At 44.1% G+C, this 22,704-nt stretch overlaps 1 protein-coding gene across 1 annotated transcript in view; it reads left to right on the top strand.

Annotated features, from left to right (window-relative positions):
- LOC149455668 (aminopeptidase NAALADL1-like) overlaps positions 1 to 22,704 on the top strand; it is an 83,515-nt gene that overhangs the window by 45,488 nt on the left and 15,323 nt on the right. Inside the window, exons 7-14 of the mRNA XM_089686068.1 lie at positions 719 to 817; positions 3,343 to 3,431; positions 8,292 to 8,411; positions 10,080 to 10,165; positions 12,002 to 12,065; positions 17,329 to 17,396; positions 20,828 to 20,916; positions 21,055 to 21,145. Of these exons, the coding sequence (XP_089542194.1) occupies positions 719 to 817; positions 3,343 to 3,431; positions 8,292 to 8,411; positions 10,080 to 10,165; positions 12,002 to 12,065; positions 17,329 to 17,396; positions 20,828 to 20,916; positions 21,055 to 21,145 (706 nt within the window). The remainder of the gene's footprint in view (positions 1 to 718; positions 818 to 3,342; positions 3,432 to 8,291; positions 8,412 to 10,079; positions 10,166 to 12,001; positions 12,066 to 17,328; positions 17,397 to 20,827; positions 20,917 to 21,054; positions 21,146 to 22,704) is intronic.

Below are 22,704 nucleotides of genomic sequence, written 5' to 3'. Positions count from 1 at the left end.
TTTAACTTTTCTGGACGGAGGCAGTGGTGATCAGGTGTAAACAGGACCATGTCCATGTACATCCGCCTGCCCTTAGCCTTACTATCAGCTCTGCCTGAAAAACTGAGAGGCAGACCTGATCATGCTTCCCGTGTGAAAGGGGCTTAAAGAAGACAAATGGAGACTACTTGTTAGCTAGTAATTGTTAGGATAATCACCCCTTTGACCCAGGATATGTAATGTACATCATACGGTAGCTTGCAGAATACAGGAGCCAGGACTATGTCACTTCCAACATCGGATATAAAGTTCAGTGTGTTTCCTTTTCATGTCATTTGTGAACACTCTTGCATTTTGGACATGATATGATGTGAGAAGCGCCGGGAAGGTGATGGGAACATGTCATCTATCCCCGATAGTTTTACATGATGGTGTGGATGAGCTAAAGGATCCATTTTAGAAGATGAACTATATGCTTTTCTGACTCTTTTCCATCTAAAGAAAGGGTCTCCAAATAGGTTTTGAGGAACTGCTAGTCCCATGAGGTCTTGCAAGACTCTGACATCCATAGGCAAGACTCCCAGAGGTAGAGGTATCATGGGTACCAGTGGGATGAACACTGACCTCCCCAGCATTGATGTTCAGTCATTACTTACCAGAGGGCGCTATCCATTTCAATCACATATATTAAAAATAATTTAATGAAGGTCTTATAAAATCATATTCTGTTTATTCACAGTGAGCTGGATGAACCTAAAGCTCCAGATAACTGGCAAGGGTCTCTGGGTTGTCCTTATAACATAGGACCTGGATTCAGACAGAACAAATTCAGTAAGAGGTAATCTGCAGAACATAAAATCTCCTTTTGTGTGTGATATCAGATCTGAGGACTTGTCTCACTGGGACTGATTAACAAAAATTATTTAAAATTATACTATGTGCAATATAAGGAATAATGCACCCCCAAAATGTAAAATAAAAAGTACACTATATGAGCAGAAGCATATGAACTTATGACCACCACACTTCTATGACCATGTTGGACTTCCCTAAAATGATTGAGTGGAGGGTACTATTAAAGCGGACCTTCCATAGAGAACAGTACGATTTCTAAAGGCCATTTTCAAACAGACCATTAAGCCCAAGAAAAAAGAAAAGTCGACCCTAACCTCTGGTGCATCCAGGGGGCACAGGTGATGTCACTATTCTTCTCAGCAGAACCGGGAGCTTGAATTCCTGTGGGAATATTCTTACAATGGGCTGAAGGGCATTCTTGTTAGATCTCAAGTCCCCAGCCCTGCGGGGAGGCGTCATCCACAGGAGGCCAGGGCTGAGGGTTTTTTTTTTTTTGCTGGGGGAAAGGTGGGGGTCAAGCAATTTTCTTTTTAAATGTTCGGGGAGCAGGGGGCCAGTGGCCAGCAAAATAAATCAGACCTTTCATCTGCAATGGAAGGTCCACTTGAATGTTGCAGCATGCAAAGATATTTTAGACAATAGTTTGCCTTCAACACCATGGTAGCAGTTTGGTGAAGGCACTTTGCTGTTCCAGCATGAGTGTGTCCTTTGTAGAACTCCAGCTCCATGAAGACATGGTTTGATGAGTTTTCTGTGGAGGAACTCAAGTAGCTTTCACTGAATCCTGACCTCAACCCTACTGAAATCCTTTGGGATGAGATGGAACATCATTTGAGCACCAGGTCTTCTCCAAAATCAGTACCTGACCTCACCTATGCTCTTTTTACTGCCTAGGTACAAATTCCCATAGACACACATACCCTTGGGGAAAGTCTTCCCATAAAAGTAAAGGATATAGTAGTTGCAATGGAGCATATTAAAGCCCAACTGAAATGTCACTTTAAATCAGCTAAATCCATTGCAAGCGCATCAAAACAAAAGGTTGCCAAACCCTTGCATTATGTTTTCTTTAGAAAGCAACCACAGTCTGAGTAGAAAGCCTTTTCTGTGCCTTACAGTCTCAGTGTGACAGCAGCAGGGGACCCTCTGCAGATACCTGACTTCAGTAGTGTATTTAGGTTTTGTGCTAACCCTAGGCAACACAAAAATCGGCGCCCCCCCACAAAGAGAGCCTGACACTGACCAACAACACCCCTGCCTCCCACCTAAGAAAGCCTTCCACTACAACTGCCCTCCATACACCAGCCACCATCCCCCATGGCGAGAGAGAGAAAGACACTCATCTTCACAGCTCTGGACATCCCCGGGAAGGAGAATCGGTATCACGTACCTGGTGATGGAGGCCAATGGAGAGAGGGCTTCCCTTGCAGCTAAGTTCCGGACTCCCCTGAGAGTCGGACAGCGGGAGTCAGACTCAAAGTTGCACAGGTCGCCTGTAGGAGTGTTGGTTGGTGGTCCACTCAGAAGCACAGCTGGTGCACGAAGATAGGTCTGCAGACAGGAGGCGCCTGTGCGTGATATGCAAGCCCTTCTGGGATTTGGATGTTGACTGGATAGTCGGTTCAAGCCAAGGTCAGGTACCAGGTGGGAATCAGAGCAGATGTAGTCAGATAGGAAAGCTGAGGTCATTCACAGAGGAGCGAGAGATAGAGAGAGGGTATCCGTAAGCCAAGCCGAGGTCAGGTCAGGGGTAAATCAGAGTAGACAGGTCCAGGAGCAAGCCGAGTCAGTAACAGGAGATCACAAGTCAGAACACAGGAAACAGGAACCAGGAACAGGGCATGGGGAGCTAGAGATCATCCAGCAACCAGAGGAAGTGATGAGCCTCCTTATAAAGGCCGTCTGGCATCAGACTGAGGCTGATGTGTACTTCTGCGGCCATGCAGAGTATTGGCAGAAGTGCCAGATCTTCCAGAACTTCTGCTGTGGACAGGACCCTGACAGTCGGGCTGTGCATACACCATCATGAAACCCGTAGCCTCTCTCAGAACCCACCAGGTCCCCATGCCAGGTGTGTCCCTTCTTCTGTCCTTTCTTCTGTGGGGCAGTGCTGCTCCTCCCTGAAGAATGCCACCCTAGGCAAATGCCTTCTTTGACTTGTGGTAAATACACCCCTGCCTGACATGTCTACTGCTCAGTCCAAACTCCAATCAGCAGTGAGCATGGTGGGCCTATGCAGAGAGATCACTGCTTCCACACAGGGAGCAAGGGTACTTCTTGTAGGCAGCAAACAGGCTCTTCTACTCAGGCTGTGGCTACTTTCAAAAGAAAGCAAACTGTAAGACTTTGCAACAAGTTCGACAAGTCCAACAAGTTCATATACTGTATGTGTGATGGTTGGGTGACTATACATGACACTTTCTGTGTGTGCATGTATGTGCATAAGAGTCTGTGTATGTTTCATAACAATCATATAACCAAGATAACAGTTTTTTCTTCCTTTCCAAGTGATGATGTCCAGGTTAATATTTACAATAAACGAACAATAAAATCATCGGCGAATGTTATGGGGATTATCAGAGGAGCTGTAGAACCTGGTGAGTCACCTTTGGCTTGTTCTGTTGTCACCATATATGAAGATAACATATCTTGCTATCATTATAAGTCATGTTTGTATGCATGCAGCAACCACTGCTGTGTCACTAGTATTCATGGATAATGTGGTTGTCACATAATGCCATTCTTCAATGACTGTCAAATACCTTTTATTTATATTCTTGAAAGTGGACCTAGCATCAGATATATTTTCCCCAAGAAATGCATGTACAATATTCGAGGTGATGTGTAGGTGTAATGCTTAGAGGTATTTAAAACCTTTCACACAGATCACAGTACTTCTGCTGACAAGGGGGGTTGATTTTCTAAAATTGCAAAATCTGGTGCAACTCTGCATAAAAACCAATCAGCTTCCAAGTTTTATTGCCAAAAGCTTAATTGAACAAGGTGAAGTTAGAAGCTGATTGGTTACACAGCTGCACCAGATTCTGAGTGCTCCAGTTTTATTTATTTATTTCCGGTACTTATATAGCGCCATCAATTTATGCAGCACTTTACACATATATATTGTACATTCACATCAGTCCCTAACCCTCAAGGGGCGTACAATCTAAGGTCCCTAACTTACATTCATACATACACATACTAGGGCCAATATAGACAGGAGCCAATTCACCTACCGGCATGTCTTTGGAGTGTGGGAGGAAACCAGAGTACCTGGAGGAAAACCACGCAGGCACAGGGAGAACATGCAAACTCCAGGCAGGAGGTGCCGTGGCTGGGATGTGAACCAACGACCCTAGTACTGACCGGTGGAAGTGCTAACCATTTAGCCACTGTGCTGCCCAGTTTTAGTAAATCTCCCCCAATATCGTCATCTACTTTTCTCTCTAGCAGTATACTGTAGCTCCATCTTTATTCAGCCATTATCCAGGGTCAAGATCCCCTTCCTGGACTAAGATGCCAGGTTAGAAATTACTCATTTTAATTCTGGTGTCTGTGCAGTTTTTAGCTGTATTCACAAATGTCTGACACAAATCAGCCCTCTGCTGCAGACTTTCACCTAGTGACTTGCTACAAAGTTGTAGTCTGATCATTGGGGGTAAGGAGACTGAGGAAATGCTTCCTTCTCCCTGCAGTAAACTGATGCTGTCATCTCAACCTAGGCAAAGTTGCAGAACTGGAGTGGTTTTTGGTAAAAAAAAAAAAAGTGTGGCTTTTAAAAAAATTGATACTGTTGCTTTATAAAACATTTTTAATTCTGGTGTCTGTGCAGTTTTTAGCTGTGTTCACAAATGTCTGACACAAATCAGCCATCTGCTGCAGACTCCCACCTAGTGACTTGCTACAAAGTTGTAGTGTGATCATTGGGGGAAAGGAGACTGAGGAAATGCTTCCTTCTCCCTGCAGTAAACGGATGCTATCATTTTAACCTAGGCAAAGTTGCAGGACTGGAGTGGTTTTTGATAAAAAAAAAAAAAGTGTGGCTTTTAAAAAAATTGATACTGTTGCTTTATAAAGCATTTATACAGACTTGTAAAACTCCACTTTAAAACAAGATAGGAAACCTTTAGGCTAGGTTCACATATGTGCGGGTGGTGCCGCTGCGGATCCGCATGAAAATCCATGCATCCGCACCACCCGCACAGAGAAATGCGGACCAGCGGGCGGGTGACAATAGTTCTAATGGCGCGCCACCTGCACTGGAAAGTGCAACTGTACTGGGAACCGAGGTTCCCGTGTGGGCTGTGTTTTTGGAAGAAGTACAGGGACTTCTTCTCTGCGTGTCACGGGGCACGGGAGTCCATTCAAACAAATGGTCTCTCGTGCCCGCGCAAAACGCGGCCCGCACGGCCGCATATATGTGAGGGCAATCCAGAGCATGCTTTTGCGGACCTTCTAAATGGTGCCTTGATGTCCTTAACTCTTGAGCCATTGCTTCAATCAAACATGCAGCAAGTGTCTGGTTCAGGTCAGGAAACACAGAACTCCTGGACTGCTTGTGTTCTGGGTCAGTGACCCAAAAAGTATGGAAGCCTTTGGATCACCTTAACAGCCAGGCAACTAGCATTTTTAAAAGAAGTCACGAGCTGCTGTGAAATCACCAGTTCCAATACATCTTAAAGTAAAAGTAAAGGCAGAACTTTTTTTTTCATTTTGCACAGCGTAAGGGAGGATTATAATCCTTGTCAGTTTTGGTTTTGCCATCCGTGTCCCATTGGAGAGATTTCACTTCACTTCCTGTTCCATAGCCAAAAGAGGAAATTAGAAGAAATCCCCCCAACGTGAGAAAATCCCTGGTTGTTACCAAAACGAGTGTCCCCATTGGAAGATTTCCGCTTTATTCCTGTTCTAGTGACAACTCGAAATTTGTGATTTTCTTACATTTTCAATCGCAGTGATAATGGTAAATATGCAAATAGAGAGGGGGAATCACCCTTACGGGGACACAAACAGTGATAAAAAATTGTGGGAGGCATTTAAATTCTTCTCCACTCTATCCAAAACGAAAAAAAAAAAGTCTTGCCTTTAGCTATACTTTAATATTTTTGCAGAACAACCTTTTTTAAATATAATTTACTTTTTTATTATTTTTAAAACGCTTACAAGAAACAGTTGCATAGGATCTTGAAATAACAATCACAAAGCAATGAAAGAACAAAGAGATAGGCTCATCGATGAGAGGCATATACAGTTGTGTTCAAAATAATAGCAGTGTGTTGAAAAAAGTGAATAAAGCTCAAAATCCTTCTAATAGCTTTTTTTTCCATACACACAAATGCATTGGGAACACGACACATTCTATTCCAAATCAAAACATGAAGAAAAATAGATCAAATTTGTGTTGTTCCTCTAAAAAAAAATTAAGAAACGTGAATATTAGACTGTTCAAAAAAATAGCAGTGTTTGTATTCTTCTTTACAAACTCAAACATTCACTATATAAACTGAAAAATGTTTGAAGATTTTGCTTTCCTTTGAATCACTTAATGAATATTTAGTTGTATAAGCACTGTTTCTGAGAACTGCTGTACATCTGTGTTGTACGGAGTCACCCAACTTCTGGCACCTGTGAACAGGTATTCCAGCCCAGGATGATTGGACTACATTCCACAGTTCTTCTCTATTTCTTGGTTTTGCCTCAGAAACTGCATTTTTGATGTCACCCCACAAGTTTTCTATTGGATTAATATCTGGGGATTGGGCTGGCCACTCCATAACGTCAGTCTTGTTGGTCTGGAACCAAGATGTTGCACGTTTACTGGTGTGTTTGGGGTCGTTGTCTTGTTGGAACACCCATTTTAAGGGCATTTCCTCTTCAGCATAAGGCAGCATGACCTTTTCAAGTATTCTGATGTATTCAAACTGATCCATGATCCCTGGTATGCGATAAATAGGCCCAACACCGTAGTATGAGAAACATCCCCATATCATGATGCTTGCACCACCATGCTTCACTGTCTTCACAGTGTACTGTGGCTTGAATTCAGTGTTTGGGGGTCGTCTGACAAACTGTCTCCAGCCACTAGACCCAAAAAGAACAATCTTACTTTCATCAGTCCACAAAATGTTGCGCCATTTCTCTTTAGGCCAGTCAATGTGCTCTTTGGCAAATTGCAACCTCTTCAGCACATGTCTTTTTTTCAACAGTGGGACTTTGCGGGGGCTTCTTGCAGATAGCTTGGCTTCACATAGGCGTCTTCTAATTGTAACAGTCCTCACAGGGAACTTTACACCTTCTTTGATCTTCCTGGAGCTGATTGTTGGCTGAGTCCTTGCCATTTTGGCTATTCTTCTATCCATTCGAATGGTAGTTTTTCGCTTTCTTCCACGTCTTTCAGGTTTTGGTTGCCATTTTAAAGCATTTGCGATCCTTTTAGCTGAGCAGCCTATCATTTTCTGCACTTCTTTATATGTTTTCCCCTCTCCAATCAACTTTTTAATCAAGGTACGCTGTTCTTCTGAACAATGTCTGAAACGACCCATTTTCCTCAGAATTTCAGAGAGAAATGCACTGTAACCAGCATGTACAACATTTGCTGCCTTCCTTCCTTAAATAAGGGCAATAATTGCCACCTGTTTTTCAAAGAATGAATGGCCTCACTAATAGAACTCCGCACTGCTATTATTTTGAACATGCCCCTTTCAATTAGTGATTCAATTACACAGAATCAGCAGCATGCATGTCATGACTGTTGGGTCTGTTGGATTTCTATTACTCTACTTCACCTGCTAGTAAATTATTTGCCATGTAGAAATATCATTTCTACCAAAAACAGTGATTGATCAGGTTAGTGATGTCTGACTGCTATTATTTTGAACACAACTGTAGGTACATACAGTGTCAGTACATAACAGTGAATTAGTCATCAGTTACAGACAATTGAGTAGGCAGATCAGTAATGGAAAGATCCCACGGTTCCCAAGCTGGCTCAAAGTTGGGGACAGAGTTAGCATGCAAAGCAGTGAGGTACTCCATTCTTCTAATCTCTGCTATAACCTTCACCAATTCCGATCATGTAGGAGGCGTAGTAGAAAGCTAATGCATGGAAATGGTTCTCCTGGACGCTGTCAGAACAACCTTTTAAGTTGCTAAGGTGTCTATAGATGTAAGGTGATCATTGCCTGTTACCAATTGTGGCCATATCAGGGAATTATATTTTATCTGTTGGGACTTTGGGGCTCCAGACAACCTTTAGTAGACTATCAAGTCCTGGAAATTTGTATTGCTCCATAGCCATAACCATCTATACTTGGAGAAAGCTCTTGAAGCAGTTAATCATCCAATCTCCATGTGCTGTCTATGGATGCTTTGTACAGCAGCATGGAGTACATGACCCTTTATGTATGTGTAGATATTTGTTTGTTTGTACTCACCCCTCTTGTATTCTGTATTATTAGACAGGTATGTGTTGTACGGCAACCACAGGGACAGCTGGGTACATGGAGCCATTGATCCAAGCAGTGGCACCACCGTAATGCTGGAGATAACAAGAATTCTGGGCACCAAATTAAAACAAGGTAATGACGATACACCAGCTGTACCTCCTACCCCTTTTCCTGTCCACCATGGAGCTTCGAATGTTCCTGTCCACTCTGGGATCTTGCCTCTCCATTGTTTATACTAAACGGTGGCAGTGGGTCTCCATGGCAAGGTTTGCTTATTCAAGCCCCCCCCCCTCCAACTCCTGTAAACCACTGAATAAATGTACCTGTAGGGGGAAATATAGTTGAAAAAATATACCTACCTTTCCCTGACTTACTACCAGGGCCATGGATAAGGGGGTACCACCAGTCCTCCTGTACGGGGCCCAGGCCAGCAGAGGGGCCCAGGCAGCTGGGTGAATCAGATGTGGGCAGGGAGGGTGATCAGCACGGTGGGGGTGCAATTACTGGAACCGATCCCCTGTATAGCTCTCTCTGCAGCAGCTGTAATCTGGCTTCTTCTCTTCTCCCTCCCACTGGGTTTCAGCTGCTGCATACAGAGCTATACACGGGATTGGTTCCAGTAATTGCCCCCGTTTCGCACCCATCACCCTCCCTGTGCTCCATATGTTTCCCCATGCTGCTCAGGCCCCCTGTGTACCCCCACCCCCGACAGTGCAGCGAGCTAGCCTCCCCTCCTTCCTACCAGCAGCTGCAAGCACACAAAAGGGTCCTTCAGGATGGAGAGTGGTGGAAGGGTGCGGTAAATATGTCATATGTTACCAGCTCTTTTCTTTCTTGGATGAACACAATGAGTGATCAGTACTGATCAGTCACTGTTTTCATTGGCTGTATGGGGCCCCGTGGTTTCTAAGAGCAGCCCGCTTACTACCACAGCACCTAGGCTAAGGAGGTCAAATTGCTTCTGGCCAGATCTTGGAGAATTTTGTGTAGCCCAGATCTCATATGAATCTGCCCTTTCCCCCACATGTGTGGTGACCTGCGTTCATTTTATAACAGACTAAGAAAAACGTTTTTGGGGCTCTTTTCAATATTTTCTGTCGTTTTTCGTTTGTTTAGCAAAAAACCAAGTGGTGATTAAATACCACCAAAAAAATCTATCTCTCTAAAAAAAAATGATAAAAATTACATATGGGTGCAGTTTTGCATGAACACACAATTGTCATTCAAAGTGTAACAGCACTGAAAGCTGACAATTGGCTTTGACAGTAAGGGGGTGAAAGTGTCCACTTATGAAGTGGTTACTTGTTAATGACACCCCCACGCATGCGGTTTGGTGTAGCACATTTTCAGAAAAGAGTCAAGGACTTCTTCACGTTTTCTGCGTGTAGGGGAGCCCATTGAATGAGCTGCCTTACATGAGGTGTGTGGGAATGTGCGAAAAATGCACAGAAACGTGTGGAAACACCCCCCCGCTAGGTTTCACTTGTACCTTACAGAGTGTGCCTGACAAGATACAATTGTAAATCTCCCCAACAGACAGCAATAAAAATTGCCAAAGACTAAGCCTTTCCCTCTGTTCTCAAAACTGAACATTTTTATCTAGGCTTGGGCTTTAACAATGGTATTATGTGTGTGAACTAATGTACATCATGTCAAAATATATGGCAAACCATTAGTGGCCAACTGACAGAATGGCGCCATATAAAGCCAAAAAAAGTACATGAACAGTGGTGGTGGCCTTCAGGGTCACGTTGTCAGGGGCGATTACAGTCTTGTTCTTCATGAATGGTATTTTTGTAGGAAAGTGGCGTCCTCGAAGATCCATCATTTTTGGCAGCTGGGGTGCGGAAGAATTTGGACTCATTGGTTCAACTGAGTTTGCTGAGGTAAGTTTTTCAGCAACATTATTGCTTTTAGATGAAGTAGGGAAGGGTTAGATTATTTTCTTTTAGATGAAGTAGGGAAAGATTTTTATGTTTTCTTTCACCATATTGGGGAGATTTATTTTGCCTGTAGACACAACAGGAAATATGAGGAAATTATTATTATTATTATACAAGATTTATATAGTGCCAACAGTTTGCGCGGCGCTTTACAAAATGAAGGTAGACATTACAGTTAAAATACAATTTGGTACAAGAGGAAACAGAGAGCCCTGCTCGTTAGAGCTTACAATCTAGGAGGATGTATCCAAATCAAGAAATCCCCTCTTAGACAGTTGTCACTGGGAAATGTGTCCCCATTGGAAGATATCCCCTCTATTATTGTTCTGGTACCAACTCACAATTATGGATATTCTCTCACAATAGTCGCCAGGACTAACAGAGAAAGTGAAGGGAAGAGGTAAAACCGCTGCTCCTGTTCAACAAATTCTGAATTGGAGGTGGGTTGACCTTTGTTGCATTATCTAGTTGTGTTTATTCTTTAGGTTTTCATGGAAAAACAAAACCCTTATTTGCAGAGCACCACTAATATAATAAACGTGAATGACAGAGGACTAGATAAGTGAATGAGTGGTGAACGGTCACTTTTTATAAACGTTCCCAACTTAAAGGTAGGTGCAGTTTGTATGCTTCACTGCAGCGTCAATGCAGATGGGGAGGAAGTTGAGAGGAACTTAAAGCGGAGTTCCACCCAACAGGGGAAGTTCCGCTTTAATGCTTCATCCCCCGTTCCCCATTAAGAATTGGCACCATTGGGGAGCGGGTACCCGATTTTGACAGGTACCTGGGAGTTATGTGGACGAAAATGCCTTGTTGATGTCAGAGGTCAGAGGAGAATGGGCAGACTGGTTTGAGATGATAGAAAGGCAACAGTAACTCGTGTCAATATGGACCAAAATCTCTGAGGAATGTTTCCAATACCTTGTTGTATATATGCCTCGAAGAATTAAGGCAGTTCTGAAGGCAAAAGGGGGTCCAACCTAGCAAGGTGTACCTAATAAAGTGGCCAGTAAGTGTACATGTTATTGCCAAAAGTGTTGTGGACATCTGACCATCTCACCTCTATGAGCTTGTTCAATAACCCATTCTCAAACCGAGCTAAAATATGGAGTTGGACCCCTTGTTTTAACTATTACAGCCTCCATTCTTCCGGGAAGGCTTTCCACAAGGGTGTGACTATGAGAATTTGGGCTCATTCAGCAAAAAGAGCATGTGTGAGGTCAGGTACAAGAAGACGGGGCTCAGTATTCCAATTCATACCAAAGTTCAGTTCAGTAGTGTTAAGGTAGGGTTCAGTAGAGTTGATAGGGTAAGGTTACTAGTGATAGGGTTAATAGATACTGATAGGGTTACAACTGATAGGGGTATTACTAATAGGGTTCAGCACAGTTCAGCAAGACAGAGGTCAAGGCTCTGTGCAGGCCACTTGAGTTCCTCCACACCAAACTCATCAAGCCATGTCTTTATGGAGCTGGCTTTGTGCTTAACTTCTGAAAGCTATGCTGGAACAGAAAAAGGCCTTCAAGGGGTTGAAGGCATAGAAATGTCTAAAATGTCTTAGTATGCTATAGCAATAGCAGCATCCTTTACACACTAGAACTCAGTTTGGAGAAATAAATACATACTTGTAGGTAGGCGTGATGGTCAAGTGTCCACAAACATTTTGCTCCATCAACAGAAAAAGTGACCTTTTGATTAATATTTCCTAAATTACTATATTTATTTTGAATGGCATTTCATGCATTGCTGTGTGACTGCACATTTCTTTATTTATTTTAGGACTACTACAGCAAATTAAGAGACAGGACTGTAGCCTACATTAATGTGGATATCTCTGTGTTTGGTGAGAAATAGCTAAACTTTCTAACAAAATTGTGTCTGTATGGTAAAATGCTATCTAATCCTCAGGCGTTTATATGTACATAGACAGGCCATGGCCTCTTGGCGTTTCATATTAAGAAACTGCAGGGAAATAAAGTGCATGTAATTTGCACTTTTATTAGAACACTTGTCAGGTTTTTATTGCTCTGTGCTCACGTTAGGGAGAGTCACTTTCTCTAATTTTTCAGTTTACCATTACCATTGAAGGTGAAAGTAAAAGACACTCCCAAATTGTGGGCTGTCCCCAGAAATATAATAGAGGGGAAATCTTCCAATGGGGGTGTGATCTGGGGGCCCCAAGGAATTCTCTAATTTGCAGGGATTTTCTTTCACTTCCTGTTTTGATTATGGGACAGGAAGAAAAGCTAAATCTCCCCAATGGGACACAGATGGGAAAAAAACTGACAGGGGTTATAACCCTCCCTTATTCTATCTAAAATGAAAATAAAGCATTGCCTATAGTTTTACTTTAGATATTGACAGTTTTTACTGAAGACAGGGAATGCATATCAATTGGTATAGTCTGAGCTGCACTGAATCATTTCAATGAAGAGTAGAAACTGTACAGGCAGAGCCTTTGGAGCTTTCTAAGTTTGATTTGAGAATAGGTATTACTTTGCTCACTATTCTTTTGGTCATACACAAAATAATTTTGTTATTTCCAGTCAGCTTTCTATCTAACATTTCAGGTGATTGTGTGATAAAAACTGAATAAAATCCGAAAATACCTTGTGTGACATTTTGGAGATCCATTGATTTCCACCCAGTTTTTGATAAGTTGGCTGCTGCAAAAGGAAGTAGTGATCAGAAAGAATCATTTGTTTTAAAGCAGATTGAAAGTCACCAAATGACCACCAAATTGCCAAGTTTTTGGCAGTGTTGGAATGTCTTATCTGCTTTCTTCAGGGAGGATAGGTTGCAACCTGTACCTCTAGGAATGTCCAGTCTGAGGCCCTGATCCTCCTAATATGTCAGCTCTACTTCTGAGAATTGCATAAAAGCTCACATTTGTGTCTTCTAGTGACTCAACCCTTCCTACTAGAGCCTCCCCACACTTACACATGTGTCTTTCTCTAGTGACTCACCTTGTCCTTCCAGAGCATTTCCACACATTTACATACAGGCCCTACTGTTGGACCTCGGCATTCCCTCCCAGAGCCTTCCCACAGACTCGCTCATGGGTCTTCCTCTAGTACCTCAGTATTACCTCCCAGAGCTTTCCCACACACTTCTTCGTCTAGAACAGGAGACTCCAAACTTTATTTCTTTACTGTCCTTCAGACTTCAGAGGGGCTGGACTGTTCCTATTGGAAGTAAACAATGCCCGATCTTTGGTATTAGGGGGAGAAATAATTGGTTTCAGTGGAAGGAATTATACCCCATCGTTGGTGTCAGTGGCAGGAATAATGCCTCAAATTCTGGATAAAGGCAAGCAAAGGGTCGCATCCGGCCTCAGTTTGGAGACCACTGGTCTAGAACCTCAGCATTAGTTCCCAGAGCCTCTCAACCCACTCACACATATGTCTTTCTTTAGTGACTCCTCCCAAAGCCTTCCCACAGATGCACATATCCTAATCGAGTACCTAAACATTCCCTCCCAGAACCTCAACACACATGCACACATGGGTCTTCCTCTACTCTAGTAGCTCAGTTTATCCTCTTTAAACCTCCCTTCAGACTCATAAATGATGTGTTTTCCTCTAGTGGCTTAACTGTTCCTCCCAGAGCCTTCCCACACACCTACACATGGGTCTTACAATTGTTTATCAACTTTCCTTGCAAAAGCCTCCCCACAGACTGACATGTGTTTTCCTCTAGTGGTAAGGTTCATTCTTCCAAACCCTGACCTCTAAAGAATCCCCTGTTCCTCCTATTGGCTCAGCTCTTCCTTCCAAACCTTCGCTACTTACAAATCTGTCTTCTGGTAGCACCCCAGATCTTCCATCTAGACTCTCCCCACTCATTCACACATCACATACTGTATGTCTATCTTTACAGCCTCAGTTCTTCCATAAAGAGCCACCCCTATGTGCTTTTCTTTAGAGCCTTAGCTTTTCCTTCCAGTACCTCCCCAAAGACACACATGTATCTTACATGGGTGACTCAGCTCTTCCTTCCAGAGCCTTCCTACAACCTCACATGCATGTGTAGTGGTACCCCCATAGGTGCCTGCAGTATTAAAAGTCACTTAGGTCTTTTCCTGGAATTGCCCTGCAGCCAGACACACAGTCACAATCACTTATTTGGCTCAATGAACAGACTAGGGATATTCTTTTCTGATGCTTTATTGTAGAACTTGAACTATAGTGTGTATAGGCTAACTGAGCAATACACCAGCAACCTTTAGTAGCAATTTGAGGACACTAAACATTCTTCTTCAGAACTATAAGCCAAATCCTTGCACAAGTACATGGTGGACTAAGCTTAGTAGTATCAACTTGAGGATAATAATCTTTCTCTTAGAAATCTGAGCAGAACCCTTTCTTTAGGAATTAAATAAAGCGAGCTCTTCAGTACACCAGACACAATGCCCTCTTTACACACAGCTGACTTTATAACACCAAAGGGGTGGAAACAGCACAAAGTCTCTAGGATCTCTCACACCCGTCTGTACTCACTAATGTCCTTAGATAGTTTGTTGCCTCCTTCCAACATCTTCCAGACACTTTCTCCCAGTGACACCAAACTAGATCCTCAGATGAAAAGCCCTTCAGTAAGCTCCACCAACTTTCAGCACACTAGGCCCTCCAGCTAGCCCAGCTGGGGCCTTGATGAAGTGCAAACTGTCATGGAAAAATATTCACACAGCTAATGCTAATAATAATGTTACAACTAAAGATCATTCCTGCGCGGCAAATGCTCATTCCTTTGCAGCTAATGCTAGTGCACATGTTCCACCACACAGATGAGCACAGACTAATATCCAGCATGCATTGACATGTAGGTACATTTCTGTCAGCCAGCGTGTACATCCACAAGCATTGGCGCCAAGCTGTCTATTTAAAGGGGAGTGTGTGCTAATCATTGGATGTTCTTCAGCTTCCCCGCAGGCAATAGGGGATCATAGGGCCCCTGTGTCCTTGCCCAAACTCAAAAAAGCCTATGAAAAAGGTACCAGGGGCATCTCATGGGGCCCCCTACTGACCCCGGGCCCTTGGACAGTGCCCGAGTTTCCAAATGGTCAGCCCGCCCCTGCTTCCCCGTGATCTGAGTTACTGTGTCCCTGCTTATGTTGACTGATTTCCCATTGCTGACCCAGCTAGTTCCTGAACTTGCTCTGTGGATTTTGGATACTGACATTGACTTGTCTTTAACTATTCTCTGCCTACTTCCCTGTGTGCTGACCTCCGCCTGTTACTAGACCTTGCTCTGCCTGCTTCCTAGATACTGACCTTGGCCTGCTACCTGACCACATATCTGCCCCATCGTGTGTGACCCTAGCTCATCCTGACTACAGCTCTGACCCTGGCAGTCACCTGCTACCAAGCTACCAGCACCCTCTGTTATCACATTCAGGGGTGCTCAGACCAAAGCTACAAGGGAAGCCCTCCTGTCAGCTTGGCTTCCAACCAAGCTACGTGACAATGGCAGAGTTGCTTATGGGGCAAATAGCCCCCCTAGGCTGTGATCTCCTCCTCAGGGACAGGACACCTATGTTACAGATCTCAAAAGAGTATTTATACACACTCCCAGCCACCATTTTGGGCAACTCTCCCCAGGGATTGGCCAAGGATGCATAAATATTCAGCTGCCAATTTGACTTTTCCAGCTCTCTATTTACTAGAATATTTCCAGCCAGACAGTCATAAGAATCAACCCTGCAGCCAGTGAAACACAGAACAGACCTACTTAATCACATGCAGCTGCCCTGATTATAGTGAGCAAGAACTAAATTTACCTAATTTAGCACCTATCTAGGAGGGTGCTACACATGTCTTCCTCTTGATCCTTGGTTCTTCCTTCCAGAACTTCCCCACAGACCCACACGTGTACAACAGCTTTTGTAGCACTTCAGCTACTCTTTCCAGAATGTTTCCAAAGACTAACACATACAATGTATCTTCCTCTATTGTCTCAGGTCTGCCTCTCAGAACCTTTGCACACACTGAAATGTTCTTTTCTCTAGAGCCTCAGTTCTTCACTCCAGAGCTTCACTCCAGAGAATTTTCCTCTAGAGCAGTGATGGTGAACCTTTTTGAGCCCGAGTGCCCAAAACTGCAACACAAAACCAACTTTTTTATTTCAAAGTGCCAACACTGTGATTGGCCTTTTACCTTATCACGTGATCAGCTGTATCCGTAGGACACAGTGATCACTGGCAGCGCAGGGTGTGTGCCACTGGGTTTGCGTTCTGGGACGCCCTCCCAGAACTAGACAACCATGCTGTAGCCATCTTTTGGCTATAGCATGGTTGGCAAGCAGTTAATCTCACTTCTGGCAGTGTCGGTGTGGCTTCCAACCCAGCAGCTCATTCCCATCCATGCTGAACACGTTGCCCCTGGCCCCGGAGCAGTGTGGGAGCCTCTTCCTCTCTTCCACACCCATCCCCGGCTACATCACCCTTGATGCCAGATCCACATAGGAGCCGTTTCCTCTCGTCCACACCCACCCTGGCCCCAGAGACATGTGGGAGATGTAGTTTGATGGGGGTCCAGTGTGGACGAGATCTGGATGGCCGGTCAGTGTGCGTGGTCTGTGTGCGCTCATCTTCCTCTTCTTCCTGGCGTGCCCACTGAGATGGCTCTGCGTGCCAGCGGTTCGCCATCACTGCTCTAGAGTCTTATTTGAGCCTCCTAGAACATCTCTGATGATTCACCTATATGCCTTTACACGAGCACCCATGTTTCATACAGATGAGTTCTTACTCCTCTCCAGAGCCCTGTTTCCTACTGTATTCTGGATCAGTTTTCCCCCTGTACACAAGGACATCCTCCACTGACATATTTCCATCAGGTGCTGCTTGAAGGGCGCATTAACCCTTATTATATGCATGAGCCAGCCAGGATTTCCTTCCCACCAAACCTGTTGCAACATTTTAATCAATCAGATTAGGTTATGGTTAAATGAAGGATCTATTTTTATTGGAGTCTTATGCCACTCAAAATGAACAATGAGCAGCAGAGTAGTTTCTTGCTATGTTTATTGCTTGCTTGCTTTGTTCAGATAAGACTTACATATAGTATCCCCTTTTTAATGCTTTGTCCTTTCACCATTTTTCTGTTTAGCTAATGCAACTTTGAGGGTACAAGGAACACCTCCTGCACAAAATGTTGTTTTTGCTGCATCTAAACAGGTAACTTAAAAACTTAAAACCCAAGTTCAGCTAAAACTTGTTTCTTAAGGTAGTGTTAAATCCTCAACATTTTTAGTATAACACATTGCGCACAGTAAAATTACCAATTTTCAATACTGTTGGTTGATGCTCCCTTAGTGCTACTTCCCTGAACTTTTTTTTTTTTTTAATACAGAAAAGAGTTACCAGTTGACAGTGAAGTCTTGAGTCAGTCTATTAGCATGGAGAAGGGAGGGGGAGAAGGAAAGATCAGTACCTTGCCATCCTAGAACGTGTATTTGTATTGTGCATTTCTAATGATGTCTGTAGGTATATGGAGACATGACTCTAGTCCCTGCATGCAAGTGTGACTCCAAAAGATACTGCAAGAGAAAAGAGCCACTTTGAACCAGGAAACCTTGGGCAGCAGTCATAGCAACAGTTTAAAGTACAACATAGGCTAGGCTTACAAAATGAAGAAGCTGCATAACAGGGATGGACTGACAACTCATGGGGCCCCCAGGCAATAGGGGATCATGGGGCCCTTGTGTCCTTGCCCAAACTCAAAAAAGCCTACCTATGAAAAAGGTACCAGGGACATCTCATGGGGCCCCCTACTGACCCCGGGCCCTCGGGCAGCGCCCGAGTTTCCAAATGGTCAGTCCGCCCCTGCTGCATAATATCACTTAAAGTATATGTGAACAAGCCATTCAGTTTAAAAAAGAAATAGAAAGCAAAATGTTTGTATGTGTGTATACATACACTATATTGCCAAAAGTATTGGGACGCCTGCCGTTACACGCACATGAACTTTAATGGCATCCCAGTCTTAGTTCGTAGGGTTCAATATTGAGTTGGCCCCGCCCTTTGCAGCTATAGCAGCTTCAACTCTTCTGGGAAGGCTGTCCACAAGGTTTAGGAGGGTGTCTATGGGAATGTTTGACCATTCTTCCAGAAGCACATTTGTGAGGTCAGGCACTGATGTCAGGGGAGGAGGCTTGGCTCGCAGTCTCTGCTCTAATTCATCCCAAAGATGTTCTATCGGGTTGAGGTCAGGACTCTATGCAAGCCAATCAAGTTCCTGCACCCCAAACTGGCTCATCCATGTCTTTATGGACCTTGCTTTGTGCACTGGTGTGCAGTCATGTTGGAACAGGAAGGGGCCATCCCCAAACTCTTCCCACAAAATTAGGAGCATGAAATTGTCCAAAATATCTTGGTATTCTGATGCCTTAAGAGTTCCCTTCACTGGAACTAAGGGGCCAAGCTCAACCCCTGCAAAACAACCCCACACCATAATCCCGCCTTCACCAAACTTTACACTTGGCATTGAATGTCAGAATTCACAAAGCTTTTTACATGTGGGATGACCGGGTCACCTTCCATAAATATATTCTGGAAATTTGCTCATTGGCCTATTTATAGGAAAGTGAAAGAGTCTTTTGGAAGAACACTGCCCCTGAACACATGATTCCCCCATTCCCATACTCCGCCACCACTCCAACACCTTGTGATGGATGGGTTCAGAGCATACATGAAGTCCCTGCATACTAGCACATTATGTGAAACGTACTTTAAAATGAAGCCCTCCAGTGGCCCGTTGTCACCATTGACAGGGCTTCCATCTTCACCCGTTCCTCTTCCTGGGTTCCCGGGCTGCAGCTGCTTGAATGGCTGAGCTGACGATGACGTCACTCCCGTGCATGCACGCAGGAGTTTCGGCCACGGCACACAGCTCTGAAGGAATGGTACGAGTATGCCGTTCCTTCAGAACGCATGTGCTGCAGCTCTGTAGAATATCTCCTAAACGGTGTACATTCAGGAGATATTCATTATACCTACAGGTAAGCTTTATTACTGCAGGTAAAAATATAAATGAGAGTTTACGACCACTTTAACTGGAGTTTTTCTTTAATTTAACTACTTACATGAAGTCCATCTAAATCTACTAGTCCATCTAATACTACCACCTACAATGACTGAAATGCTGCTGCCCAAGGATGGCTACATTGTTCCTCCATAGATACAGTGCAGGAGTGACTGTAGCCAGGGCTGTGGATAAAGGGGTACCACCAGTCCTCCTGTACTGGGCCCAGGCCAGCAGGGGGGGCCAGGCAGCTGGGTGAATAGGATGTGGGCAGGGAGGGTGATCGGCATGGGGGGGGGCAATTACTGGAACCAATCCCCTGCGTGGCTTTCTCTGCAGCAACTGAAAGCTGGCTTCTTCTCCTCTCCCTCTTGCTATCTTTTAACTGCTGCAGCAGGAGCCATACAGGGGATCAGTTCCAGTAATTGCCCCTCTGGTGCACCTATCACCCTCCCTGTGTAACATACATTTCCCCCTGCTGCCCAGGTCCCCCAGTGTCATTCCCCCCCACAGTGCTGCCGGCTACCCTCCTCTCCTTCTCACTAGCAGCTGCAAGTGCACAATAGGATCCTTCAGAATGGAGAATGGGGGAAGGGTCCGGTAAATATGTCACATTTACCAGCCCCTTCCTTTTCTGAATGAACACAATGATTTATACCGAACACTCACTGTGTTCATTCATAACTGAAGCATAGTAAACTGTGTGTGTGTTTTTCTTTAGGGGGGGGCCATGTCAGGTTGGCTGTATTGGCTACAGTCAGGGCTGCTGTTAGAAACTCCGTGGTTTCTAACAGCAGCCCTGACTGTAGCCACTCTAAGACGGAAGGTGTGTTACTGGCTGGATAACCAGGTGAAAATAAAGGAATAAAAGCTTGTAAAAACAAAAGTAATGCAGCCATCATATCCAAAGATTGGTGAGCTACAATATATAAAATGCTTGTTTTTGGGTTTATTTAAGCTTTCATTCTTAGCACTTTAAGAAAAGTGGAGCATGTCAGAAAGCCCATATTGCCTCATGAAGTCATCCTCACACAGAAGGTGTGTTATTGGCTGGATAACCAGGTGAAAATAAAGGAATAAAAGCTTGGAAAAAATAAAAGTAATGCAGCCACCACATCTAATGATTGGTGAGCTACAATATATAAAATGTTTGTGTTTGGGTTTATTTACGCTTTCATTCTTAGCACTTTAAGAAAAGTGGAGCATGTCACAAAGCCCATATTGCCTCATGAAGTCATCCTCATGGAAGATTCAAAGCTAATCAACGTTTAGGCCAGTTCAGTGCCGCACTGCGGTTTGGTTCCGTCGCGGGTGTACCCACAGTTTTCTTGCAGTTAATTCGCAGCTTTCTATATACTTTCTATTAGGTCACACTTTTTTGCCGCATTTTCTGAACACGCACTTATAGTCCTGCATGCTGCATTTTTGGTGGGCCTTCAGAAAATGTGCCAAAAATACATGACCTAATAGAAAGTCCATGGGAAATCGCAGGTTATCTTTATGAAAAGTAGGGGTAAACCCATGTTGCGGCCAAACCGCAGCACCGTAGTGTGAAACGTAACTTTCTCATATTTTGTTTACACAGGTGAAAACTCCATCAAATTCTCTTACTGTGTATGATAACTGGAAGAGTCATTCAAATCGCACCAGCCCGCAGTACGGCCTCATCCCTCAGTATGTGCTTTATTTTGAGCATCAACTTGCTGTAGGATCCAGGGGTGCTATATCTGCCCTGTAGGACCTTATCTATAGCTAGAACTTCCTATTGGTGACTGCACTGCATCGTCTTACCTGTGCTTTTTGTACTTGTAGAATTGGAACTCTGGGAATTGGAAGTGATTATGCTCCCTTTTTACACTACCTGGGAATTACATGCATGGACTTGGCATACACATATGACAGGGTAAGTTCCCTTCCTAAAACGTTTGCAGAATTCTCATGTTGCTGTTTTAGATGACAGAATAAAATCATTACACTTTTAAATGTAAAATCAGTATATGTCACCAAAGGCAAAGCTTTAAAAGATGACTTATACTGTGGAATCTGTGTCCAAAAAGGCAATCAGGGCTAAGGAATAGTCGCTATCAGGGGCTGACTGACAACTCATGGGGCCTCCGGGCAATAGGGGATCACAGGGCCCCTGTGTCCTTGCCCAAACTCAAAAAAGCCTATGAAAAAGGTACCAGGGGCATCTCATGGGGCCCCCTACTGACCCCGGGCCCTCGGGCAGTGCCCGAGTTTCCAAATGGTCAGTCCGTCCCTGGTCGCTATTATTACCTGATGTCTGCTTGCAGCTGATCTTTTCCCCTTTGCTGACTTACCATGCTTTTGTACTGTGCACTATGCACTGTGTGGGACAGACATCTTGGTAGAGGCAGGGCTTTACTTCTCCATGTCAGAGCTGCCCCCCTGATCAACAGTGATCTGATGACTCGGGTACTGATCAAGAACCCCAGTGGAAACAGAAACAACACCTCCTGCGCTCTAGGACTCAGAATAGGGGTGGAAGGATGGAAGGGAACCTTGAGATAGTTTGAGAAATTGTGACCACTAATCCATGGAAGGTTGTGCAGCTCTAGAACAAGGCTGGGGAAGCCCGACCGATACTGTAAAGTGAAACAAAAAGAGAGTGCACCAGCCTTGCGCATTACCTCAGTAAAACTGTGATTTTATCGAATAAAGAATAATATTTATAAAGAAGTATAACAAGCATTAAAGGTCTTCAAAGGAACTTGGGAGAGTAGAACCAGTGCGAGTAACATCACGAGGGTAGACTCTCAAAGTGAGGCTGATGCGTTTCGAAGGGGGTCCCTTTTCCATTGGCTTCATGAGCTCTGATGAAGAATGGACCCCCTTTGAAACCGTTTTCCTTTGCTAATAAAAAAATCAGGAGATATCCATTACCATTTACCACCAAATGAAAGCCCAGTTTGTCCTGAACAATCATACAGGTTTACACATGTCAAAGTTGCAAAATTGCATCTGGACGTTAAGGTTTTTTTACACTCCATCATGAAGGGGTTAATATATCCTTACCCAGGGTTGGCACCTAACTTAAACAACTTCTAAGCCAAATCATATGCTCAAGCTATAGTGGCTCTAGTTGTCTACCAGAGGAACTACAAGAGACACCTACCCTACAGGTGGATGTCAGCGGAGAAGTGGGAGTGCCCAGACAGCTATTCTCGGCACTAAAGTTCCTCTAGGGTTGAGAGGAGCTTGTTGAGCTGTGGCTGATTGACCTTTATTTGATGGTGTCAATTCTAGAGCCAACACCACGTGGTAGAGCCAGTAGCATGACACTAATGATCTTTTTTGGTTGTCTGTAAGAGTGGCATTCTGACCACCACTGTCAGGGACTTTCTTCCCACTAATATAAAAAGCATGAGCAAATGAATGCTGAAACTCCTGCGCTGGACGATGAGCTCCACAATGTCAGTAACCCCACATGGAGTACTTTTT

The sequence above is a fragment of the Staurois parvus genome, unplaced genomic scaffold (genome assembly GCF_062004578.1).
Source record: "Staurois parvus isolate SC_StPar_1 unplaced genomic scaffold, SC_StPar_1.0 ptg000390l, whole genome shotgun sequence".
In the NCBI taxonomy this organism is placed as follows: domain Eukaryota; kingdom Metazoa; phylum Chordata; class Amphibia; order Anura; family Ranidae; genus Staurois; species Staurois parvus.
Note: the sequence above shows the minus strand (reverse complement) of the source record. Positions and strands in the feature narration are given on the sequence as shown.